This window comes from Propithecus coquereli, unplaced genomic scaffold, assembly GCF_000956105.1.
Source record: "Propithecus coquereli isolate 6110/MARCELLA unplaced genomic scaffold, Pcoq_1.0 Scaffold120, whole genome shotgun sequence".
In the NCBI taxonomy this organism is placed as follows: domain Eukaryota; kingdom Metazoa; phylum Chordata; class Mammalia; order Primates; family Indriidae; genus Propithecus; species Propithecus coquereli.
In genome coordinates, this window is record NW_012136081.1 from 6,066,845 (window position 1) to 6,092,080 (window position 25,236).

Genomic DNA, 25,236 nt, shown 5'->3' on the forward strand with positions numbered 1-25,236 from the left:
CCCCGCTCCCAGCTCCCAGCTCCTCTGTCACTTCCTGATTCCGGCTTCCTGCTTCCCAGAGGCCGGGATCCGGAGCCGCCCGAGGCCGGTGCCGCAGCCCCCGGCGCCCCCGGTGAGCGCGGCGGGGCCGGGGCGAGGGGCTGGGCGGGGCAGCGGGGGCTTGAAGGGCGATCGCGGGTCCGAGGTGCCCTCCCCTCCACTGCACCCCACTTAGTCCCAACTCCCCTTGGCCGCCCGCCGCTCCTCTCCTGGACCTGGGCCCCTGGAAGCTGGACTCTTGGTTCAGTGTGGATCCTGCCCCGAGGCAGCTCTGGGATGCTCGGAGACAGGCAGCTGCGTCCCGACCCCCGCCCGGCCATGCCAGCGCCCCTGGGCCAGGCGGGGGCTCTCTGCAGCTCCCTGCACGTTCTCTGGGACTCAGAGCTGGGGCCTACCTCGGCCCCACCATGGGGAGACCTTTCCTGCCTCCTTTCTCCTTCCTCTTCGTTACCCAGTCTCCAAATCCCCGAGCAGGAAAGAGGCTGCTCGGAGCTGGCCGGGGACCTGCATAAGAGCTAAGCTTTCTCCAGCTTCCACGCCTCCCACCTCCCGCCCCCCACATACATACCAGAGCCAGGGAGGGGCCTGGGTAGAGTCCTGTAAAGCCCATCGGGACTCACTGTGGCCAGGTTCAGGGCACAGTGAATTTACCCCTGCAGGTCACCACCTGGGGGAGGCAGCCGGGTTCTGCACCTGTGACCTTACTCTGTAACTGGGAAACTGAGACCCAGGCAGGTTACAATGACCATGCTCCCAGTTGCATCCTCCCCACTTCCCTTCAGGCACCCTTGGGACAGTTGCTGGGATGGGCTGACCCGATCCAGGCCTCTCTGTCCTGCAGAGATGTCCTTCCGCAAAGTGGTGCGCCAGAGCAAATTCCGGCATGTGTTCGGGCAGCCGGTCAAGAATGACCAGTGCTATGAAGACATTCGAGTGTCCCGTGTTACCTGGGACAGCACCTTCTGTGCAGTCAACCCCAAGTTCCTGGCAGTGATTGTGGAGGCCGGTGGCGGAGGTGCCTTCCTGGTGCTCCCCCTAAGCAAGGTGGGCCGCGTTAGGGCTGGAGGAGGGACTGGGGACACCTCGGCCACACTTGCTGTGCCTGTCTGCATACCTGACATCTGTAATGTTGCCCATTTCTCACTGCTGGGCAGGTATCATAGTCCAGATTCACTGTCCAAGAGACATGAGCACAGGGGGCAAAAGTGGTTTATTGCCATGGAGTCAGGGTTAAAGGCAACAAACGTTTCCTGCTCGCCTGGTGGTTGGGGCACAGTCACATCTGGGCCACCTGTGAGCCAGGACAAGTGCACCATTCCCACTCCGTGGAGGCAAAGACTAAGGCTCTAGGAGGGATGGAGGTGAGGTCTTGGGCCCTACCTGACTGTCCTTTCGTGCCCTTAGACAGGCCGCATTGACAAGGCCTACCCAACGGTGTGTGGGCACACAGGACCTGTCCTGGACATTGACTGGTGTCCTCACAACGACGAAGTCATCGCCAGCGGCTCAGAGGACTGCACAGTCATGGTGAGACCAGGGTCGTGGGTGTGGCTAAAGGTGCAAGCAACAAGGGCCGGCAGACAACTCAGCCCAGCGTCCCTGTCTCCACCACAGGTATGGCAGATCCCGGAGAACGGGCTGGCCTCCCCACTGACAGAGCCAGTGGTGGTGCTGGAGGGACACACCAAGCGAGTGGGCATTGTCACCTGGCACCCGACGGCCCGCAATGTGCTGCTGAGTGCAGGTCTGCACTGCCCCTGCCCCATTCCCCACATCCCTCTCCGCACACGTCTCTGAAATGTCCCAACAGCCTCTCCCAGGCCCATCTCACAGATGGGGAAGCTGAGGCCCTCAGAGGTGGAGAGAACCAGGCTGGTCCCGGGGGTTGGGTAAAGTGCGCCTGGTGAGCCAGTGGTCCCCTCCCACCCACCGGGGCCTGAGCTGACGGCCCCCCACCTGCCAGGCTGCGACAATGTGGTACTCATCTGGAATGTGGGCACAGCGGAGGAGCTGTACCGCCTGGATACCCTGCACCCTGACCTCATCTACAATGTCAGCTGGAACCGCAACGGCAGCCTCTTCTGCTCGGCGTGCAAGGACAAGAGCGTGCGCATCATCGACCCCCGCAGGGGCACCCTGGTGGCAGTACGTGGTCCCAGAGGGCAAGGCTGGCTGTGGATAGGCACAGGGGCTTGACTGCGGTGCTGCACTGATCAGCCTGTCCTCCCACAGGAGCGAGAGAAGGCTCACGAGGGGGCCCGGCCCATGCGGGCCATCTTCCTGGCAGATGGCAAGGTGTTCACCACAGGCTTCAGCCGTATGAGTGAGCGGCAGCTGGCACTCTGGGACCCAGTGAGTGGCCGTAGCAAGATTGAGGGGCAGGCTTGAGACTCGGGCCGCACCTGGGCCAGGCGGGCAGGGGTCACCCTGGAGAGGCCTGTGGTTCCCAAGTTCTCTGCCTGGCACTTGAGGCTCTCAGGACCTGAGACCTTGCCCAGCCCCTTCTTTCCTGCCCCCTGCTCGCCCCCTGCCACTGCCTCAGCATCTCTGCCATGTCGTTCCTGCCCGCTGGAAGGCGCATCCCCCTTTGCTTGCCTGGACCTCCCGGCTGCCCATCGAGGCCTGTGCGGGGCTCCCTCCTCCAGCCTCCCCAGCCCTTCCCCAACATACTCTGTCCCAATGTGTCTGCAGGGTGATCTCCAGGGCCCCTTTGAGGCAGGGGCTGGTGCTGCCTGGCACCCTGGGCTCCCCGTGGTGGGAATTTCTCAGCACTTGCTCAGCGGCCTGGGAGTAGTCTCAAGGCCTGGAGGAGGCTGGGGAAGTGGAATCCTGGGAGTAGGGCCTGGTGGGGGACACTGTGTGGCATGTGACTGGCTAAGCTGGTGGGGGGTTTGGGATGGGGGAGGAGGTTCTGCTTGGCCTGACTGCCCCCAATGTACCAGGAAAACCTTGAGGAGCCCATGGCCCTGCAGGAGCTGGACTCGAGCAATGGGGCCCTGCTGCCCTTCTACGACCCCGACACAAGCGTGGTCTACGTCTGCGGCAAGGTGGGGCAGGGCAGGGCTGGCGGGGGCGCGGGAGAGGGATGCTCGAGTGCTGAGCCCCCTCCCCCCGCAGGGCGACTCCAGCATCCGGTACTTTGAGATCACGGACGAGCCCCCCTACGTCCACTTCCTGAACACGTTCACCAGCAAGGAGCCGCAGCGGGGCATGGGCAGCATGCCCAAGAGGGGCCTGGAGGTCAGCAAGTGCGAGATCGCCCGGTAAGAGGGCAACAGAGGCAGCCGTCTGTGGGCGGGGCTAGTCGGGCCCTTGGCTGGGGGTGGGTCTGCCTGGAGGACAGGAGCCAGGCCACAGGCACCCAAGGTGAGAGGTCAGAGGCTGCTCAGGAGCAGAATGCGCCACGGGAGGGCCAGTGGCCAGCCTGTAGGAAAGAGCCCTTTTGGCAGTGAGCAGGGCAGCCTAGGGGAGGGGTCCGAGGGTCTCAGAGGTCAGCCTGTGGGGGGGTGTGGGGTGGGGACCGGAAGTGGAGGGCAGGGGAAGCCCGGAGAACTGGTGGGGATCCCACCGTGGCTCCTCCCCTTTTCGCAGGTTCTACAAACTGCATGAGCGCAAGTGTGAGCCTATTGTCATGACTGTGCCAAGAAAGGTGAGGCCACCCGGTCCCCTCCCACCCGCTCCCTTCTTTAGCAGACCAGCCACACAAAGGTGACAAGGGTGCAACCTGTGAATGGGGCCATGCCAGGTGGGGCAAGTGGGATGAGACAGGGTGAGCTAAGGCCTTGCCCTGGGTGAGCCATAGGACACAGGGGCTCCTCAATTAAGGGGGGAGTGACAGTCCCAGAGGTCTTCCCGAAGGCGGCGGGACTGAACCGGGCCAGGTGGTGCCATCCAGTAGGGGGGGTAGGCCAGGCGAAGGGTGCGGTGGGGCCGTGGAGAGTGGTACAGGGAGTCTGGCTGCAGTAAGAGTCCCACGACGAGGGGACTTGGCCTCGGATACCCAGCCAAGAACCACAGCCAAGATTCCACTCCCCTCCAGCCAGCGGCTGCTGAGTGCTCTGTTCAGATGCCGGGCACATCTAAGGGAGCAGAGCTGGGGACGAGGCTGACGGGGCCTGTCCTGGGAGCTCACCATCCACAGCCCACAAACATGGCCCCCAGAAGCCCACAAAGCCACACAGCAGGCCCCTGTGGCTTACAGGGGAGGGTGGTGACAGGGGCCCTGCTCAGGAAGGCTGGGGCAGGCTTCAGAGGGAACTGCCCAGAAGGGAAGTGAAAGGATAGATCTGAGCATTAGAAAGGTCATTTGGAGCCAGGCCGTGGGAGGATGGGTTGACAGAGCGCAAGCCCGGAGGCCAGGAGAGTGATAAGGAGGTGGCCACCCCAGGTTCAAACGAGAGGACCCTAATGGGGACCCCACCTGGTTCTGACCTCCCTTGCCCCTTGCCAGTCGGACCTCTTCCAGGACGACCTGTACCCTGACACAGCCGGGCCCGAGGCAGCCTTGGAGGCAGAGGAGTGGGTGAGCGGGCGGGACGCCGCCCCCATCCTCATCTCGCTCCGGGAGGCCTATGTGCCCAGCAAGCAGCGCGACCTGAAGGTCAGCCGGCGCAACGTGCTATCCGACAGCCGGCCCTCCGGGGGCCCCACGTCACCTGCCACCACTGCCGACACTGCCCCCAGCAGCAGCCTTGCTGGAGCCGGGGTATGTGCACCCAGCCAGGGGTGGTGTTGGGCAGCCCCAGGTGTTGTCCCCGTCCACTGTGTCTGGACCACTCGCTGCCCGTCTCTAGGCCTCGGGCTTCTGCCTGCCCCTGACCGCCCCAACGTCCCTGCAGGAGGCTGGGAAGCTGGAGGAGGTGGTGCAGGAGCTGCGGGCGCTGAGGGCACTGGTCAAGGCGCAGGGGGAGCGCATCGGCCGCCTGGAGGAGCAGCTCGGCCGCCTGGAGAACGGCGACGCATAGGCCACTGCCCGTGGAGACCACCTCCACCTCTTCCTCTTCCCTCTCACTCAGCTTCTGCAGCACGTCACGCTGGGCGGGTTGCCCGAGGCCTCTGAGGCAGCTCAGGGGCCAGGTCACACTTGACCTCCCCAGGCCCAGGCTGGAGCCACACCTGGCTCTCATTACTGTGGAGGATTTTTGTACCAAGGCAAGCTCGCTTGTCTTCTGAGGGACCATCTCCCCCCCCCCGCCCACCCTCTGCTCCCTCCCCAGAGGAGGTGGGGAGGGATGGGCGCTATATTTTCATTCCAAATAAAATTCTCTTTCTAAAAGCCAGGCTTGGCCTGCTGCTACAGGGGACTGGGGAAAGTCTGGACACCTGGGGACAGATGGCTTTGCAGGACTCAGGCTTGAGAAAGGTCCAGGGGCCATGAGCAGCTCCAAAGACACTGCTGCTCTGAATTCTGTCAGGCAGGGAAACTGAGGCAGACCCTTGGACACATCCAAGGCTGTGTCGTGCTTTGAGCCGGGTGTCCGGTTTCTTTCCTTGAAGGCCTGGTCACAGGACTCGCAGCCCCAGCCTCATCCAGAGAGACCTATGAGGACTTGGCGTGGATCAGGGTGGTCCTAAGAGGCCGAGGCCCTGTCTGGGGTCCTGCGGCACAGAGGAGTGGGTGGGGTGCTGTGGGCAGGAAGCGGAAGCACTGGGTCACCCCTAGCTGCAGTTGAGAGCTGAGAGCTCACTTCTCGCTCAACACAGCCAGAGCTGGAGGTGGGCGCCGGTGCGAAGGGGCCCAGTGGACCGATGGTAAGCGCTGGAGGCCCTGGGTTCTTGGGGTGGGGGCCGCAGGTCAGGGCTGGAATGTCTGGGCCCTGGGAGCTGAGGAAGGATCCCCCTGCTGGGGCCCTGGAGCAGAGATGCGGCCTAGGATGAACGTGCGGCAGACACCAGACCTTCCTCCTCACCTCGGAACTCGGTTCCCTGGGACTCGGGGTATGGCCTCCAGTGCCCTGCCCCAGGCCTGGCACCGCCTTCAAGGCCCCTGGGATAGCCCTCAGTGGCTCCCCTTATGAAAGGGAACTCGCACCCCTGGAGCCGGACAGAGAGCATGGTGGGGGGAGGCTGGGTTGTACCTTAGCACCCCTCCCCCCACGACACCCCCCCACCTAGCTTGTTCCAACCGCAGACTTCCTCTGGCAGCTGCACCCGCCTCCCCCAGCCCCCAGCCCTGCATGTCTGGGGCCCTCAGGGACAGGGAGTAGAACGGAAACCCTGCAGCTGGGGCAGCCCCATGGCTGGGAGGGAGAAGAGGGGCCTCAGGGACCCCCATCTTGGGATCTGGCCAAGGAGGTGAGCAGTGGTCTCTGTGTTAGTCCAGGCCCCACCCTCCCGGCCTTCAGGAGAGCCAGGCAGCGGGCTCCTGCCTTCCGTCCCTGTCCCTGTCCCTGCCCCATGCAGGCAAAGTCTGACCACATTGAACCAGTATTTTTTTTTTTGAGACAGTCTGGCTTTTGTTGCCTGGGCTAGAGTGAGTGCCTAGCCGTGGCATCAGCCTAGCTCACAGCAACCTCAAACTCCTGGACTCAAGCGATCCTCCTGCCTCAGCCTCCCGAGTAGCTGGGACTACAGGCACGAGTCACCATGCCCGGCTAATTTTTTATTTCTATTTTTAGTTGACTTCCTAATTTTTTCTATTTTTAGTAGAGACGGGGTCTCGCTCTTGCTCAGGCTGGTCTCAAACTCCTGAGCTCAGGCGATCCTCCCGCCTCAGCTTCCCAGAGTGCTAGGATTACAGGCGTGCGCCACTGCGCCCGGCCCATTCAACCAGTATTTATTGAGCACCTTCTATGTGCCAGGCAGGTATCGTTTTTGGTGCTTGACCTAAAAAATCCCCATCTTCCTGCAGCTTATTCAGGCTGGGAAGACCAGACAATGATAAACATTTAAAAAACAAAAAGTGAGTAAAACTGTCTCCTGTGGTCAGGGTCATGGGAGAAGTCCAGCAGGTTGGCGGTGCAGAGTGCCGGGTGGGTGGGCCACAGTGACAACCAGAGTGGTAACAGGTCAGGTTAGGCCTCACTTAGGTGATAACTTGAGCCAAAGTGAGGGGGCACGCATGGGGCCCCAGGGGCTGGGACCTTCTGGGCAGAGGGAAGAGCCAGCCCAAAGGCCCCAGTGCGGCAGGAGGGGGTCGGAGGAGCAGGGGCTGACCTCACAGGGCCAGGGCCTGGTTGCCAAATAAGGACTTGGGCCTTTCTGCTTCACTGTCCGTCTTGCCTAAGAGGACCCACTAAGAGAGGAAAGTCAAGTGTTCTTGGTCACAGGGCCTGCCCTCTACTGGGCCTCCACCCAGGTGACGAGCCCCTGCCCGTCTCCCACAGGCTCTGCCCTGCGCCCTAGGGCTCGGGATGCTGCTGGCCCTGCCAGGGGCCCTGGGCTCCGGTGGTGGCACCGAGGACAGTGGGGGCTCCAGCTCTGTCACGGTCATCCTGTTGCTGCTGCTGCTGTTGCTGCTGGCCACAGGCCTGGCACTGGCCTGGCACCGCCTCAGCCGCGACTCGGGAGGCTACTACCACCCAGCCCGCCTGGGTGCTGCGCTGTGGGGCCGCACCTGCCGCCTGCTCTGGGCCAGCCCCCCGGGCCGCTGGCTTCAGGCCCGGACTGAGCTGGGTTCACCAGACCACGACCCAGAGCGGCAGGAGGACGAGCAGGATATGGAGGACGACTACGTCTCAGACGGTGGGCCGGAGGCTGGACCCAGAGAAGGCAAGCCGCAGTGTGGAGAGGCAGCGGGCCCAGAGCAGGCTGAGGAAACGCCTGACAGTGACACGGAGGGGGGCCCAGGCCTCAGCTCCCTGGGGCCGGCGGGCTCAGGGGGCAGTGCCGAAGCCCTGCTGAGCGACCTACACGCCTTTGCTGGCAGTGCGGCCTGGGACGACAGCGCTGGCGCAGGCGGGGGCCAGGGCCTCCATGTCACCGCACTATAGGAGCCAGTCTTGGTGTCCCATCTCTGTCATGGCCACTCACGGTGCCTCTGCTTCCCAACCTGCCAAGGCTGGCCACAGCCTCCACCCCACATGGCACTTCTCAAACTGTCACCCCTCACCAGTCCCCAAGTCTGTATACTCTACCCCTTCACAGGAAGGCCTCCTGTCCTCACAGGCACTGGGCAGCCATTTGAAATAAAAGCCTCCAGCCCTGCGGTCCCGTGGTCCTGTAGCGACCCCCTCTTCCTAAGCAGGGGCTCCTCCTGGCAGGCCCCCGCCCAGTCCTGCCCCCAGGAGTCCAGCCGCAGAGCCAGGTCAGTGCCATGATTCAATCCTTTAATTCCCCACGGGCACAGATGAACGGAGGTCTGGGGGGCAGCGAGCCCTTGCTCCAGCAGTCGCAGCCTGCAGCCCTCCATAATCATGATTCAGGGGCCCGGCCACCCCAGGAAAGACACACACGTGCACTCGCCCTCCACCCCCAGACACACGCCAGGTCTGTGGAACTGGCCCAGCGTCCTGCTGCCCGCACAGCCTGCGGGGAGGGGCCTCAACAGCTGCCCTCATCCCCACCTACTCTAGCGCCCAGGGCGCGCGCGGCCCCTCTTGGACTTCTTGGTCCCTGAGGGGGGACGGATGGGGAGCGGGGCAGTGCTCGAGGGTGGTGGCGGCGGCGGTGGCGGCAGCAGTGGAGGTAGAGGTGGCTCCATGGGCTCTGGCGGGCCGGGGCTGGGCCGGAACCCCTCAAAGGGGGAGAACTTGAGGGGGCTGCAGGGGAAACCAAGGTAGAGTCAGAGCCTCCTAAGACCTGCCAGGGCCTGCTGGCACTGGGTCAGGGGGGACAGACTCTCCCATCTGCCTGGCTGCACAGGCTGTAGGGTCCACCAAGTCCCATCCAGGCAGTCCTGGCCACAACGTGTAGACAAGGCACCGAAGCTGACACTGGTTAAGAGACTTGGCCAAGGCAGCCCAAGGCTAGAGCTGGCCACCTGCCTGCTAGCGCCCCCTGCCCGCACCACCCGCTGCCCTCCACTCCCTTGGTACCTTATAGGGGTCCGGGGGCTGCTGTTGAGGCGCCGGGGGGAGCGCAGCTTGGGCTGGAAAGAGAAGCCCTCCTTGATGCTGTCCAGAACGGAGGGCGCCACGTACGTGAAGCCCTGGGGGGAGAGGGGGGCCGGGTGATGCTCAGTGTCTGCCACTCTCTGGCCATAACCCCTGCCCTGGTCCTCGTAAGCCCCAGGTCCCCATGCCCTCACCAGGAAGGCCTGGTTGGCGCTCTCACTGAGGGCCGTGTCATCCGGACTGTCCACTGGCGTCTGCCGTGTGAAGCGGGTATCAAACTGGCTCACGTCCTCCTCTGAGTGCTGCGGGCGGACCCGAGTGGGGAGCGGTCAGGGGCATCCGAGATGTGGGTCCTCTACCCACCACTGGGCCAATGGGACTGCCACTCACCAGACAGGGCCTGAAAGGGGGGTCCACACGGCGGGCCAGGAGGTCATCCCAATTCACGTGCCGGAAGAAGGGGTGTCTCTGTGGATAGAGGATGCCCCCCAAACCTACCAACAGTTAGCCCTGCTTGGCTCCTTTAGTAACCTGCTCTGCCCTAGGGCCCTGCCCCCTGTACCCGGTCACCCTTGGAGACAGCCCTGCCCCTGGTGGTGGTCCCAGACCCACCTGCACATCAGCAGCATCCCCTGGGCCACCCCCGATCCGCTGGCTGGGATTCCGCTTCAGAAACTGTGGGACCAGGGGCAGAGGATGAGGGCCTGTGGGAGGCATATGTCCCAGGGCCAGCTGGGGCAGGGCAAGGTGAGATGGGGCGGGTGCCTCCGGATACGGCCCCCACCTCCTGATGCCCTCAGGACTTTCAAGGTTTGGTCCAATGAAGCGTCTCCACGAAGCCTTCGCAAAAAGGCCCCTGGTCCCTGGCACTGACCCAGGGTGCTTCAGTGAGGAGCTAGAGCCAACTCCAAACCTGGCCTCCCCCACTACACCTCCAACACTTGCCTCTCTGAAGGCAGAGTGGCCAGCTCATCACGAGCATTCTGCTGATTGGCTCTTAGGCTAGGGACTGGTCCGGGGCAGGCTGGTCTGCGTCAGAGCTGAGGCCTGGGCTTAGAGTCCTGGACCCCGAAGCAAGGGCTCCTTTCACTCCCACAGGCAAACTGCACAGGCAGGGGTGGCACCAGCTTCCCGACAGCTGAGAGGCTCAGGCACGCATGCAGGGTGGCCAGTAGGGCCCGGGAGCAGAGATGGGGGCATGACCCTGGGCAAGAGGGAGCCTCACCTTTTTGACAAGGTCCCGGGCATCTGGGGTGAGGTAGGGGGGCAGCGCCAACTTCCCCTTGATGATCTTATCCATGGTTTTCTTCCGGTTCTCTGCGGTGAAGGGTGGCTGGAGGAGGCAGAAGGTGAGAGGAGCCTTGCAGGCCTCCCGCCAGCCCTGCCCCTGCCCTGGGGGGGTCTCCTTCCACCCCCCGCCCGCCCTCCCCCCAGGGAGGCTGGACTTGCCGATCCAGTGAGCATGTCGTACATCAGGGCCCCCAGGCTCCACCAGTCCACAGCCCGGTTGTGGCCACTGCGCACCAGGATCTCAGGGGCCCTGGGGACCAGGTAGAACTGTCAGTCAGGCTAGGCCTTTTCTGGATGTCCTCCCAACCCCCGGAACAGGTAGGTGTCACTTACATGTACTCAATGGTGCCACAGAAGGTGTGAGTGACAGCACCCTCATGGATCGACTCCTTGCAGAGTCCAAAGTCGGTCAGTTTGATGTGGCCTAAGGAAGAATGTTGGGGGCGGTGGGGCGCCAGGTCAGGGCCCTGGCCCCATCCACGGGGCTCCTCAGTCTCCAGATAGACTGCAGACCCCGTATGTGCAGCTGCACGTGCACGCATGCGCACCCTGGCTGTTGAGCATGATGTTCTCGGGTTTGAGGTCTCGGTAGATGATGCCTTGGGAGTGGAGATGGCCCAGGGCCAGCGTGATCTCAGCCAGGTAGAAGCTGCAGAGACAGAACAGGGTGAAGGTGGGTGTGGGGCAGGGACCAGGCGTCTCCTGTGAGAGTGGCAGGAGTAACACCCACCAGGCTGTGTCTTCTAGGAAGATGCCCTCTCGCTCCAGATGCGTAAAGAGTTCGCCACCTGCAACACAAACACGTCAGCAGCCATGTGCTAGGCCCAAGCCCCTGTGCGCTCTCTGAGTCTTGGTTTCTTCTTGGAAAAAGTGGGGCTTATAATTCCTGCCCTACCTGCCTCACAGAGCTGCCGTGGGGATTCAATTCAATTCAGCAAACATCTACCGACGCCTACTCGGAACCTGGCCCTGTGCTGGGTGAAGCTGGGGACAGGATGAAGAGACCCAGCCATTGCCCTCAGGACGCTCGGTCACTGGGGAGACAGACATGCACACAACTGCTCTAATATGCCAGGCTGCAACAACAGCTCTGAGAGCTTAACCCAAAACATCTCACAGAGGAGCCGAGGGAGACAAAATGAATCCCAACAGAAGAGAAGAGAGAAAGTGAGGTGCAGTGGGGCTTCGAGGGGTGCTGAAATGAAGGGGAGGGAAAGCGGAGCGCAGAGGCAGAAGCTCACAGGGCTCATGTGGTGCGGACGAGGTAGGCAGGAAAAGCAGGCCTGGACCGCTTCAAGGTGAGCAGGGGACAGTGGGCTGAGGTTAGGCTTGATCTGGGCAATCAGAGTCATGGGACTCTGAGCAGAAGTGCTGGGCACAGCCCGTGCTTTAGGATGGCCCCAGCAGTTAGTGGGGGAACAAAGCAGCGAGCAAGAGGCCTCAAGCCCAGTTAGGAAACTGCTGTCCAGCCCCCTCCCTGTCCCCCTGAGAGAGTGGAGGGAATGGAAGACACTGCAGAGAGTGGACTAGCTGGATCTGGGACCTGACTGGATACAGTGCACGCAGGTAAGAGGAACAAGACGTGGAGGGGAGCAGAAACAGACAAACCACCCTCTGGACTTGCGTATAAGCCCGCACCATTCCCATCCATCCCCAACACAGGTGAAGGACATGATAGGCGCTGGACAGATATTTGCTGAATGAATGAATGAATGACGGGATGGATGAACAGACAGACGGGTGGGTGGGGGTGGGAGCCCCCAGCCATCTTCCACAACCCAGTCTCTCAGGGCTTCCCCCAGAGCTCCCAGGGCTTCCTGTGCTGGCTCCCCACCCACACCCCTAGCTGGGCCCACACTCATACCACTGAGGCACTCAAGGATGAGGTAGAGTTTGCCACCAGTCTGGAAGGCATAGGCCAGTTCCACAATGAAGGGGTGCTTCACTGACTCTAGTATATTCCGCTCAGCCCGTGTGTGTGCCGTGTCCTTGGCATTGCGCACAATTTTGGCCTGGGGGTGCAGGAATCAGTTAGAAGGTGCGGTACCCGGAGCTCCTCAGTCCCTCCAGCCATTACCCTCTGCCATCCTCTGTCCCTCCGTATTTCGCCATAATTGTGCTGCTGTCAGCAGTCATCTGTTTGAGGAACCGGTTTATCCTCTACCATGGGGTTTTTCAACTTCAATACTGCAGACACCTTGGACCAGATATTCTGTGGTGGAAGGTTGCCTTGTGCATTGTGGGATGTCCAGCAGCATCCCTGGCCTCCACCCACGGGATGCCAGTAGTACTCCCCTCTCTAGTCCTGACAATCAAAAATGTGTGCGGACATTGTTAACTGTTCCTTGGGAGGCAAAATTGTCCCCATTTGGGAATTAATGCAAAACAATATACATCACAACAGGCAATAAACTAGCAAATGCCAAAGACAAGGACTGTCTTCTTTGTCGTGTTCACTGTTATCTTCCCAAAGCCTGGCACAGCAGCTTGAGAATGACAGCCACTCAGTATTTTTGGCTGAATAAATGACTCACCTTTCTTAAGACTTTCATGGCATATATTTTGCCCAAGTTGGTGCCTTGCACCTTTCGCACCTGGAACACCTGTAGGGCAGGGGAGACAGGATCAACTTCCTCTCCACATTCCATCTTCAAGAAGCCCCACCCTGAAGCTTTGGCATTAGGACCAAGAGACTAAGGCCCCACCAAGGGTGGGGCAGTCACGATTTCAAATCCAATTCAAGAGGATTTACCCTACCCTCCTCTATGTTTCTAGCTCTGAATCTCATTAGAGGCTGTGTAGTCCAGATCTACAAGTCTAATTTGTTTTGAGAACCCTTTGCTGCCTCCAGGCTGGAGGGAGCACCAGTACCTTTCCATAGCCTCCCTTGCCCAACACACGCAGCAGCTCAAAACAGTGGGGCCCAATGCGCTCAGGGCCGAGGTTCACACTGGTCTCAGTCAGCTCCACCTCCTCATAGTGTCCCACAGGCCTGTGGACACAAGAAGTTAATGACGGCAAGGCTCCAGCGCTTCCCAGGTCCCCTTCCCCGTTACATTCCCCCCTCCCCCAACACGACCCTCACTCACTCCAGGCCAGCCGCCCTCAATTCGGCAAGCGAACACACGTCCTGTGAGAAACCGAGGAGTAAGAGTCAAGGGAGGTGCCAGGATACCTTCCCCGTCCCCGCAAGCTGGAATGCTTGGCCCAGGAGAGGAGGTGTTAGGGATGGGAGCTGGCAGGGAATAAGCAAGGGCTGGGGAGAAGAGGCCGAGGGCAGAAGAAAAGAGAGAACCAGGAGAAAGGGCTGGGGGTCTAGAAGAGAAGTCGGGGTGAGGGTGGAGTCAGAGCTTAACAGAGGCTGGGATCTGAGAAGGATCGGGGTCTGCAAGAGTCGGAGCCCACTCTGGGTGGGGGCTGCCGCGACTCCGGTCTCGGCTGAGTGATAGCATCGGCGCCGGGATCCAGTCGCGCCCGGGAAGAGCACTCACCGTGGGGCTGAACTCCGGCTCGCCCTCGCCCTCGCTGCCTTCCTCCGTCTCCAAGTCCAGATCAAACACGGCCGCCATGGAGGCGCCGGCCCCGCGGGCCACTCGGCCCGTAACCCGGCCGCGCTCTGACTGACAGTCCCAGCCTGACCATACGTCATCGCTCTGCGACGGCAGCCGCGCTCGCCTATGACGCAAGGGACTTTGCTCCGGCCTCCGGAAGGCCGCTCAGCCTGCCGGGGAGGAATGATGGCATCGCAAGGCCTTTCGGGATTTGTAGTGCCGGAGTGCCGGGGCGCCCAGCCTCCAGCCTGCGGAACCCCGTTCCGCGGAACCCTCTGTCTTCCCAGCACCACTACCTGGGCGCCTGTTTTGGCTCTGGGAAGAGTTGAGGCATGTTTCTCTCCTTCCTTCCTTCCCTCCCTCCTTCCTTTCTTCCTTCCTTCCTTCCTTCCGTTTCTCCAAAAAGAGAAACTCAAACTAGAGAGTTTGAGTTTAGATGCGGCAGAGTCGGGAGTGTGTACAGGTGTGAATGTAAATGGAATCCCCAGCCCTGTCGGAGTGTCGCGGCCAGGCTGGCTGGGTGACCGGCGGTAGGTCGCGTTCCTCTCTATTCCTCCCTGAAAAGGAGGCGGCTGCTTCGAGTCTCCCTAACGTGTCTCTCAAGGACCTTGCAGGTCAGAGCATTTGCTGGGTGAGCAGCTCACTGCCAGGCTGTTGCCAGGTGCCTGCCGTAAAGGGTTTGGGGCTCATTTATTCGACTGCAAATATGGGCTTTTGCTGGAGTTTGCTCGCTTGTCAATTTAAGAATATTTAGAAATTTAGCAGCCTGATATAGACCCTTAATACAACTTTGTTGTAAGAATGAATGAACCCACCAAACCTGGTCTGTGATTTTTTTTTTTTTTCTTACAGACCCTGGCGCTCTGTTGCCCAGGCTGGAGTGCAGTGGTACAATCAGCTCACTGCAGCCTGGAACTCCTGGGTTCAAGGGATCCTCCTGCCTCAGCCTCCCGAGTAGCTGGGACTACAGGCACGCACCACTATGCCCAGTCTTGATCTATGACTTTAGATTAGGCATGGATTCTTGTTGGGCAGAACTATGTGGGGATAAATTTGGGCCAGACCAGGCACTGAGTATGAGTACTGATTGCTGGAGGCTGTGTAGATATGCATTCCAGTTACACAGGGGAGGCTGGGTGTGAACTCAGATGAACAGAACTTAGAGGTCTCCAGGCAAGTGGAGGGTTATCTGGTTGGATGTGGCCCTCTGGTTGTAATTCCTCCAAAAGACTAAAGGAGATCCTCAGGTTGGGTCCTGGTGTAGGTGTAGGGCAGTCCCCTGCCGAAGCTCAACTCAGATGCCTGGCCAGTGGGGTGGTTTTCCCTTAGCTCCAGATGCTACAGGAGCTACCCACCTCTTCCTCCCCCTCCCTTAACCTCCCATCTAGTTGAGCCTGGGAGGCATTGTCCAGTCGAGAGAACCTGTCCCAGACTCCGGACACTTCACTAGTCCATAAGCCTTTATTTGGGAAGGAATGCTTGGGGAGCTGTCCATAGCTCCTGCGTGCTCAGAGGCAGGGTTCTTAAAGCAGCCTTCCCTGAATTAGGGAGTGTAGACTCTCCTCTGCCAATGCTAGTTAGTGTGCCAGAGACGAAAGCACCAAAGCTGGGTGCAGAAGGGGCATGGTGCATGGGAGAGAGGTATTCACACGTCTCAGGGCCACTTATGAATGAAGGTAGGGAGGTGGGGGTGGCTTAGAAGCTGAGTGGGCATGTAAGACTTAATCAAAACAGAAACCTGGACCTTGCATCATGTCCCACTACCATCCATCCACTGTGGTATGACCTCGGGGCAGTCATTTTTCCTCTCTGAGCCTGTTTCCTCTCATCTGTAGAATGGGGGCAACAGCGTCTGACTGCAGGTGTGAGGGGAGATGATTACTGCTGACGGCAGGTCACCTGCTTCTACTGCTCAGGCCAAATGAGGCAGGTGGGACACTGCTGAAAGTTTTCAGCAGGCTCTAAAACTATCCTGAAATTTGGGTAAAAGAAAGAGAGGGGCTTTAGTCTCAGGTTTTCCTGGGATTTGTCCAAGGCCAGGGGCCCAACCAGGTTCTCTCCTCTGCTAGGTGGCAGGAAGAGAAATGGACCTGGAGGGGTGGGGCAGAGTGGCTGGGTTTGGGCCCACTTCCACGTGCGGAGGTGGTGGTGAAAGTGTGTATACAGCTGCTGTCATTTCTCCAAGGCTAGAGTCCTGGGGAAGCTGTGGGATGAACTGGGACCTTTGGGAGGGCAAGAGGGCCCAGTAGCCCCCAGATACTTGCTTCTGTGGCCTTTGAGCCCAGGAGGCCTTGGTGCCTAAATGGCCCTGCCACTCTGGAACAGATCTGAGGCATTGGCATGGGCCAGACTGGGGCCAGGACAGGGCAATGGGGAGAGAGGCAGGGAGGACACCAGGAAGCAGAGGGCACCACAGCCCTCCCCCAGTGCCTCACCCCTGCCTCCTGGCCCCAATGCTATTTGAAGTGAGACAGGAAGTGGGCAACGGGGTAGTTGGGCCCATCGATGCCCAGGCCCTGGCAGAGGCCCAGCAGGCGGAGGCGGGCCTCAGTGGGGCTGGGCCCAGCACAGGCCACACTGCAGTAGGGCTCCTCATACTCGCCAGGCACCAGAGCCTCCTCCAGCAGGTTGAGGCGCAGCAGGCCCCGGTCGTGCAGGGCCTGAAGGGTCTCGCGGCTGGCAGTGGAACTCAGGGCCTGCAGGTGCTGAGACACGAGGCACATGACACCTACCAGGTGTCCACGGGCTCGTGGGTGGGTGGGCAGTGCTGGCCGCAGGCCACAGGCCACCATAGCAGCAGCTAGCAGCAGGTCCACGCCATAGAGCTCCAGGATCCAGTCACGCAGATAGAAGCCGCCCATGCGGGGGTTGATCTCGATGAGCCGAGGCCCAGCCCCAGTCAGCTTGAGCTCCACATTGAAGACCCCATCAAGCAGCCCGCAGCCCAGGCAACAGCGGAAGGCTGCCTGCACCATCTGTGCCTCCTGCTCCGGTGCCAGCCCGGTGGGCATGCAGGCGGCCGTCTCAGTGAAGCCAGGCAGCCTTGTGGGGCCGTTGTCAGAGACAAAGGCGGCCAGCAGCCGCCCACCAAACAACACCAGGTCCACATCGTGCTCGGTGCCCTCCACAAACTCCATCAGCAGCATTGCATTGCCCCAGCCCAGCCCAATGCCCGGGTGATCGGCCTCACCCTGCAAGTCTCGGGAGATCCTGGAAAAGTGCTCGTGGCACTGCGGCGCATCCTCCACCAGCCGCACTCCCACTGCACCTGCCCCGAACTCCAGCTTCATGACGCCTGGCAGGGGAACCTGGTGGACAGCCCTCGCCACATCAGCCTCGCTCTCCAGTGGGCAGCAGGGCACAGCATGAAGGGAGGGCGCAGGCCAGGGTGGGCCATGGCAGTGCAGCAGGTGCAGCTGGGTGCAGCTCTTCTGCTTGGCCAGGCGCATGGCGGCCGGGGGGCTGCAGGGCAGACCCAGCTCCTGGCAGAGCAGGGCTGTGAGCACCAGGCAGTCATCCCAGTAGGAGAAACAGCCATCCAGTTGCAGGCCGCGCGCCCGCACCAGCTCTGCCAACAGCCGTGCATTCTCTTCATCCCTCTGGTGCTCCGTCAAGTCAAAGTGGATGAAGGTCTGCACCAGCTGGGATGCGAAGTGGTTGGGGTCTGACTCCACCAGGTGCAGCTGCGGAAACCACAGGAGGGCAGCACACCCCGGTCAGCCCGCGCTGAGTGCTGGGGATGTAGGATGAGGTGTGGGATGTGGTCCCGGCCCTCAGGGGGCACGGGTTCACAAACATTAGGTGCTCAACAAATATTTGTTGATGATCAATTGAATAAATGGAAGGTGCAGAGGTGGGACACCTAACCCGGCCTGCGGGGGAGGGATGGAACCCTAGAGGAGCCAACACTTAAGCCAGAGCTGAAGAAGAGTCAGCAGAGGAAAGAGGAGGTCAGGAAGGCCAGCCAGCTGCAGGACGAAGAGGCCGGATCTGGGTAGGTGGGGACGGAGGGCAGAGGGGCAGGTGAGACAGGGCTCAGCGGTCTTTTTTTCGCAGGCAGAATCACTAGCCAGGACTTGTAGACAAACCACCAGAGTTGGGGCTTAGGACAGGTGGTTTGGCTGTCATCCACACCACGGGTTCTGACACTGGAAGGTGCCCTCAAAGCTTACGAGGGTTGGGAGGGTAGCTGTCTGCATTGTAACGCTTGGCATCAGGAGTGGAGTGACATCCTAGCTAGAGAACATGCTGCGCAAGGCAGGAAGCAAAGAGCTGGGGGAACAGCTGCAGAGTGGTGTTCCCCAGGGGATGTTGCACTGTGGGAGAGGGGAGCCAAGGCTACTACTGTAGATTAGAGCCAGCCTGAGAAGGCCTCTGCTCAGTGAGGATAAGATTATCTACCTGCCAGGCTCGCTCCCGATTCCGTAATGTGAGGCTACTGCTGTGAACCTGATTCGGGATCTATAAGCTGCTCCCCAGCACCCTCCGCAGGCCCTAGGTGCGGACTCTCAGGAGGAATGCAACCTCAAACTGCTCGCCCTTTCCCCAGGACGGAGCCAGGCTCCTTAGCCTGTCATTCAAGGCCCCAGCTCTGTCGCTAACCTTGTCCCTCGCCCCCCTCCAGCACATCTGCCCCGGGCTCCTCGTCCCCCACCCTTTCCGTGGGACAAAACTAAAACACCCCAGGGCGTCCGGCCAGTCCCTGCGCATGGGCTTTGGCGCACCCCGCCTGCGCCACGCGCAGGCCCCGCCCCCGCCATTCAGGCTGGGACTTGGGGCCCGGCCCCGTCCCGAGCCCCGCCCACCTTGAGCCCGTAGTCGCGCGCCGCCTCCCACACGAACTTCTTGCTGACGCCGCCCGCGCCGACCACCAGCAGCTGCTTGCCCTCCATGAGGCAGCGGGCCGAGCGCCGGAGCATGGTCTCCACGAGCGGCGCGGCCGCCGCGGCGTCGGCCGCCGGCCCCGGCGCGGCCCACAGCCCCTCGAGCGCGCTGCACGCCTCCAGGCACAGGCCGCCGTTCAGCTCCAGGGCCACGGGGGTCAGCGCGCGGCCGGCCACTGTCAGCGCGAAGTCCACGCCTGGGCCGGGCGGGGGACACGGGCTCAGCGCGGGCGGCCGTCGGCCCTCGGCCCTCGGCCCTTGGCCCCGGCGCCCAGCCCAGGCCGCTCGCACTCACCGAGGAAGTCAGTGTGGGCCCAGCGCCCACCTCGCTGCTCGGCACTCAGGCCGGCCTCCAGGGCCAGCACGGCGGCCAGTGCGGCCTCAGCCGCCGCCTTGATGCGCTGCCGCACGACCGCCACCTGCGTCGCCTCGCCCAGGCCGCACTGGGCCAGCGCCACCTCCAGCGTCCACGGCAGGGAGTTCTGGTGCCGCAGAGGCCTATCCCCGCGGCCCACGCCGCACACGACCTGGGCAGGGTACAGCGCAGGCGGCTGGCCCAGGAGGAGCCACCCACCACATGCATACCTTCCCCTGGGCCAAGATCCAGGCCACACCTCTCACTCAACATTCAAGAAGCCCCATCCTTCAATGTGTCTTAAACCATCCTCTGTCACTGTCCATGTGGGCCCCAGACCCCTCCAGCGGTTCTACCCAAGCTTCCAGGGGCACCTGGGGTCCCTGCTCCTGAAGGCTCCAAGCCTGCTTGCTCTTAGCTCCTGCAGCCCTGAGGCCTGTGCCACCCTGGTGTCCCCTAGCCCTGGCACCTCCCCTGGATGCCTCTCCCCTACTCCACTGGAGTCCCTCCCTCATAGCTTGGCTCAGAGCTGGGTACTTGGAGGGTCCCTATGCCTTCTTGAGCTCTCCAGCTTACAGGCCCCTCCTAAAGGGCTCCAGGCGCTGGAGGTTTATCAGGGACCCTGGGGCAGCCTCTTCTGTGGGCAAGAGCTCCCCGGGAAGAGGATTCAGCCCTCAGCCCTGGTACCCAGCCCGGGGCCGAGCACAGGGGCTCCTGATGAGGGAAGGCTTCTGGAAGGGTTGGAGGAAAGGGAAAAAAGTATCAGACCCAGGAGTTCCCCTAGAGGCAACCAAGATCCCCTGAAAGATTTTGTCCTCTCTGCCCACAGACTGCCCAGGGGCCCTCGTCAGATCAGTGGGACGGGGTGTGGTGGGCAGGTCATGACCTGGACCTGCGCCACACTTACCTTGCTTAGCAGGGGCCTGTCGCCCTGTGTCCGACACACCACAGCACAGATACGCACAGCCAGCTCGGGGCCAGGTGAGGGGCTGCCTGGGGACAGAGGGGAGGTCTAAGCCCAGCACAGAGAAACCAGGAGGCCGTGCCAAGCTCCCTCCCCTGGCTGGCCCAGGTGACTCTCACCTGGGGAGGGCAGCTGGGGAGGTGGGCACACAGCCTCCACCAGCACACTCTCCTCCTCCTCCAGCTTCTCCAGCAGCACCAGCACTGTGTCCACCACTGCGCCCAGCTCTGCCCTTTGGTGCAGACGCAGTGCCTGCCGCCCCCGCCAACGCCAGCCACTGAGCTTCACAGCCACCTGCAGCAGGGAAGGGAAAGGGGCCTCCTCAACACTACCCCATGTACCTGCAGGGCAGGACATGACACCACGAGAGCCAATGAGTAAACTGAGGTAAGACAGCAGGGGATTGCTCTAGAGATTTGGCGGCAGCAGGGCTAAAAGGTAGGCGCAGCTTCCCAGCAGGACTTGGTAACCACGCCCAAGTCCCATCCTGCTGGCACAGACCTGGGCAGGAGCCTGTTACCTGCAGGACATCACCCAGGGCCTCGGAGTGCAGAAAGGCCCCTACTTCCTCTTTCACCAGTGTTTCCTGGCCCTCTTTGCCACTCAGCTCCACCAGCCGTAGGCCTGGGCTGGCATCCCCTCCCCGCAGCAGCCCCGGCGGCTTGTAGGTGAAAGCCAGGGTAGCTGGCACGGCCACACCGCCCTGCTGGGCCAGCAACCGCCTCGTCAGCAGCCGGTCCTCCAGCAGCCGGGCCAGCTCGGCCGAAGCTCCTGTGGGGCAGGTCAGGTCGCGGGCAAGCTCTGCTGCCTCCCGGCCCCAGCCAGGCCCCGGCCCCACGCCTGCCAGAAAGTAGGTGGCACGACGCGGGGGGACAAAGTCATCCAGGAATGTCATGCCCCCTGGATGGAAGCTCACGGCCTTGGAGACCAGCAGGGCTGCCTCACCCGGCTGCCCGGGTGCTGGCACCTTCATCAGCCAAGCAGGGGACAGGCAAAGGAGCATGTTTCCTGTGGGTAGAGGGAGGCAGGTGGCTAGTCAGGGAAGGCTTAATGTCCCCATGCCCTCCACCTCCAGCCCGGGCCCCTGTGTAGCAGGGGGCAGCTGCTCCCAGAACCCACCCCCACTCAGAGCATGGCAGCTGGTCCAGTGGAATGCAGGCGGTTGCCAGGGTTGGCGGGTATTTTGGGATGTGGCTGGGCTAGGGCAGTGCTGCCCTTTCTGTAGGAGGGGGTGGGGAAACTTGGGCACACACTCACCCGGGCTCTGGACCCCACCCTCCAGCAGCACTGACAGAAAGGTGCTCGGGGATCCCAGAATGCACAAGGTCACCTCTGCCCCAGGACAGCCTCGGGGAAAGAGAACATTGCCAAGCTTACCAGGGGCTCCCTTTGCTGTCTTTCTGCCCACCTGCCCCCACAGCCATATCCCTGCCCTCACCCTTGGGCCTCCAGGTGCTTCCTGGGGATCAGAGGGGAAGAGTACAGGGGACAGGGAGGGAGCTGGATGGAGAAGGGGAGCTGCCACCTGTCCTGTCCTGTGAGGCTGGCTCCCTTCTCTCTGGAGCTGTCCAGAAGGCACTGCAGGTTGGGTGACCAGGGACCTGGGTTCTAGCCTGAGCTCTGTCCGTGAGACCTTGGAGAAGTCACTGTTTCTCTAAGCCTCAGTTTCCCAGTCTGTACAGTGGGACTAAGTCTGTGATTCTCATGTATACTAACTCATCTAGCTGTGGCCACCTGATCTATAAAACAGATGAAGCAGGGGAGTGTCTTGGGGTCCCAACTGCGAGCTGCCTCCACGGCAGCTCCCCAGACACCTCTTTAGAAGCTTTGGTGCCATGGAACACAGTTTGCAAATCCCAGGGCTGGATCTTCGTGGGGAGTGGGTGGGGGTGGGTGGAGAGCCCCAATCCCTGACCCCACTGGTGCCAGATGGCCTTGGAAAGAATGCCTGCCTGCCTCAGACCAAACCAGAGGCTGGGGGAAGGGCTGCCCCGGACCAGGATGGGGAAGCGACTAGGCTGAGGGCCCCTCCCTGCCCCCAGGCGTGCCTCCCTCCGTGGAGCCCTTGGGCACCTGTGCGGGGCACCTGGCTGCGGTCCTGGGTCTCCGGAAGGCCAGCTTGCTGCAGACAGCTCTGCAGGAGGCTGTAGTAGTAGACAGTCCAGGCCCGGGCCTCGGCCCCTTCAGGGGAGCCCTTGCAGTCCAGGCCCACGTCCTGGCACCAGGAGCCAGGGAGGCAGCCTGCGGGCGGCAGGCCAGAGCCCCCTCCCCATGGGCCCTCCTCTTCCTCCAGGTCCTTGGAGCCCAGGGGGCAGTCCCACTCGGGACTCAGTGGATCCAGGGAGAGCTGAGGGGGCAGAAGTGGTGGGTCTTGGGCAGGGTGGGCAAGGGGCACATGAAGTCACCCAAGGGTGTAGTGTCCCCACTCTCCCAACCTGGATCATGTTCAGGGCACATACTGTCCAAGGGAGCAGGAGAGGAAGGAGTTGGGGGGTGAAGGCTTGTCACTGGGAGCATGTAGGTGGGCGTGCTTTGCAGACTGTTTTGTGTCATGCCCCCAAGGGGGGCAGGAAGCAATGTCCTGCTGGCTGGACCACTGACCCCCCATCCCACGCTGGGGTTCACAGGGGCAGAGTTTTTTTGTCTGTTTGCGCATCAAGGCAACCCCAGCACCTAAAATAGTGCCTGGCACACAGTCACTGCTCAGTAGATGTTTGTTGACTGAAGAACAGATGAACGAATGAACCCAGCAATCACTCTTGGGTTGCTCATTTCTCTCTGGGCCTCAGTGACCCAACTGCCAGCATGGAGTTTGCTGATGTCTACACATGGAGGTGATTCTGTCTCACTGTCATCCCCACGTAGGCCTCGGAGACCCGCTGTGCACCCAGCCCTGTGCTAGGCATCAGGAGGGAAAACCTGGTGCCCTTTCTTCAGACGTTTTGAGTCATGGAAATGCTTTCTTTGGATAAAAATCTAACACCCCTCCCCCTCTCTGAGGCCGGCGACTCCCACAGGAGCTGCTAGGAGTCTCTGTGAGAACGGATTCTGACTCTCTGCAGTCCCCAGGTCTGGACAGGCCTGGCAGCTGGGCCTGTCCTCCAGGGGACAGGCTTGGCCACCTTGAGCAAGTTGTGAGGTCTCTTTGGGCCTTGCGGTTGCCGTTACCTGCCCTGTCCCATCCTGGGGGTGTGATGAGGCTCGGACTAAGGATCACTGGGTGGTTGGGAGACATGTGTTGCATCCGGGACAGCAGAGGACTGAGCCTCAGACCTGGGCTTGAATCTCGGTCGCCAGGGCCACGCTCTGAGCCTTGGTGCCCTCCAGAAGGTGGGCTTCCCGAGGGCCCAGGCTGCAGGCTCCCTGCTATGTCCCCAAACCTGGAATGGTGCTGGGCGCACAGCAGGTGCTCAGTAAATGTTGTGGAACGGATGAATGTCCAAGGGGTCTAATGGTGCCCACCTCCCAGGGCTGATGGGGGAGAGGTGGCGTGCCTGGCGCACAGCAGCCGCTTCTCCTATGGCACGGGGTGAGGGCGGGGGGAGCAGCTGTGTGTCTGAGCTGTCTGCACAGGGCAGCCCCTGGGTTAGGCCTCTGAGTGCCAGTTGCTGCCCTCTGGGCCCTCCCTCTGTCCAGGAACGTGGGCCTTTTCGGGAGGGACCACAGGAGACTCACCATCTCAAGGGTGCAGGGGCTGAGACTGACTGGTGGCAAAGACAGAGGGACAGAGAGACAAAGGAGGGAGTCAGGGCAGCCAGGTCTTTACCCCGCCTGCCTGCCCCTAAGACTTTGGGAGCAGAGAGGTGGCCGCCTCTGTGCCTCTGTCCTGTCCCTGCCAGGAGGTGCCAAGGCTGCCCCACCCCCACCCCAAGGAAGAAGAGGGATTTCTGCCGCCCAGACCCCGTGGGTGCTGCCCGCTGAGCTCACACATCCCGGGGGGCGCCCGGCTGCACTGGGGGTCCCGGCTTAGCCCCTCCAGCGGGGGACTCCCCGGGTCCCGTGGGGGGCGGCGTAGTGTCAAGGGTCGCGCTGCGGGGCACAGGCGCTCTGGGTCCCTGTCCCCGCGGCCCGGGCAGTCCCCTCCCTGGCTCTCCCCGGGGCGGGGAACGGAGCCGGGGGTACCTGGCGGGCGGCGGCGGCTCGGCGGGGCTCGGCTGCGGACGCGGAGCGGGCGGGACTCGGCGGCGGCGGCGGCACAGCCGGGCTCGGGCGGCGCCACTTTATATAGATGCGCCGGAGCAGGCGGGCGGCGGGGCGGGGCGGCGGGGCGAGGACAGCGGGGACCGCCCCGCCCCGCGCGCCAGGGCGACCCAGACCTGGGCGTGGGGGTGGGGCTGGGGGGTGGGACGCGGCCGGCCAGAGGCGGCGCTCGGCGGCCGGGAGAGCCAGTCCCAGGGACCGACAGGGCATCTCAGAGACAGAGACTAAGTCCCGACAGGGGGTCAGGTGCCAATGGACAGGGACTGTCAGAGAGGGTCACAGACATAGGGCTGCGGTAAAGAAAAAGGAGATAGTGGAGAAGAGATGGGGAGGGGAAGGGCAGGGGCGAGGGGAGGGGAGGGGAGGGGAGCGCTGGAGCGGACAGAGGCTGGTACGGGCCGTCCCTGGGCTGGGTGGCGGCAGAACCGGCTGGGGCACACAGCCCCGAGCCCCGCCCTCGGATGGAGTCCTGAGCTCCCTCCACCGCCCCCCACCCCCAGCCTGCCGCTGTGTCCCAGCCAGGGACACTCTGCCCTACTGCACACTCGCCCAGAAAGGCCCTCCTGGGCCAGGGTCTCCGGGCATCTGTGGAGTCCCCTCCTCACCGCTCCTGTCCTGTGGGCCTGCACATGGGGCGGGGGTGTCTGGAAGACCCACCCTGCCGTCCACACCCAGGCCAGCTGCACAGTCTCCCCTGCACACACGCACATACCCAGGGGAACCCACCCAAACACCCACAGAAGCGCACCCCAAGGCACCTGGGTCACAGCTACAGATTCAGCCCCAGAGACTCCCACCCTCTCCTGGAGTGCACCGCACCGGCAGGGCGGCTCCCAGCTCTGGCCGAGGGACCTGCCACCTCCCCTTTCTCATCTGAAGCTCACTTTCCTCCTGCCTCAAATGGGGGGCTCCCTTCTCACAGGGCAGGTGGGCTATTGTCACCATTCCTCCACCTCACACC

General features: G+C 62.2%; 4 protein-coding genes across 4 annotated transcripts; 2 read left to right on the forward strand and 2 right to left on the reverse strand.

Annotated features, from left to right (window-relative positions):
• The first annotated feature begins 39 nt into the window (after nt 1-39).
• Nucleotides 40-5,318, forward strand: CORO1B (coronin, actin binding protein, 1B). The gene is made up of 11 exons (XM_012665453.1): nt 40-112; nt 881-1,083; nt 1,444-1,566; nt 1,654-1,783; nt 2,003-2,184; nt 2,272-2,391; nt 2,982-3,086; nt 3,157-3,302; nt 3,631-3,688; nt 4,490-4,744; nt 4,878-5,318. Exons 2-11 carry the CDS (start codon nt 883-885, stop codon nt 5,001-5,003), a joined length of 1,446 nt encoding a protein of 481 aa, XP_012520907.1. The 5' UTR covers nt 40-112; nt 881-882; the 3' UTR covers nt 5,004-5,318.
• A 412-nt stretch (nt 5,319-5,730) lies between these two features.
• PTPRCAP (protein tyrosine phosphatase, receptor type, C-associated protein) lies at nt 5,731-8,157 on the forward strand. Its single transcript, XM_012665455.1, has 2 exons — nt 5,731-5,790; nt 7,365-8,157. The coding sequence occupies exons 1-2, from the start codon at nt 5,788-5,790 to the stop codon at nt 7,968-7,970; spliced, it is 609 nt and encodes a 202-aa protein (XP_012520909.1). The 5' UTR covers nt 5,731-5,787; the 3' UTR covers nt 7,971-8,157.
• Nucleotides 8,158-8,298: 141 nt separating this feature from the next.
• Nucleotides 8,299-13,980, reverse strand: RPS6KB2 (ribosomal protein S6 kinase, 70kDa, polypeptide 2). Its single transcript, XM_012665456.1, has 15 exons — nt 13,814-13,980; nt 13,412-13,452; nt 13,194-13,314; nt 12,857-12,925; nt 12,187-12,334; nt 11,053-11,110; nt 10,871-10,971; nt 10,656-10,746; nt 10,482-10,572; nt 10,258-10,365; nt 9,645-9,707; nt 9,423-9,500; nt 9,227-9,334; nt 9,015-9,127; nt 8,299-8,738 (listed from the first exon to the last, which is right to left on the reverse strand). The coding sequence occupies exons 1-15, from the start codon at nt 13,889-13,891 to the stop codon at nt 8,549-8,551; spliced, it is 1,458 nt and encodes a 485-aa protein (XP_012520910.1). The 5' UTR covers nt 13,892-13,980; the 3' UTR covers nt 8,299-8,548.
• A 1,900-nt stretch (nt 13,981-15,880) lies between these two features.
• CARNS1 (carnosine synthase 1) lies at nt 15,881-21,438 on the reverse strand. Its single transcript, XM_012665457.1, has 7 exons — nt 21,333-21,438; nt 20,596-21,083; nt 20,195-20,369; nt 20,019-20,104; nt 19,052-19,283; nt 18,679-18,953; nt 15,881-17,556 (listed from the first exon to the last, which is right to left on the reverse strand). Exons 2-7 carry the CDS (start codon nt 21,076-21,078, stop codon nt 16,330-16,332), a joined length of 2,478 nt encoding a protein of 825 aa, XP_012520911.1. The 5' UTR covers nt 21,079-21,083; nt 21,333-21,438; the 3' UTR covers nt 15,881-16,329.
• Nucleotides 21,439-25,236: the final 3,798 nt, after the last annotated feature.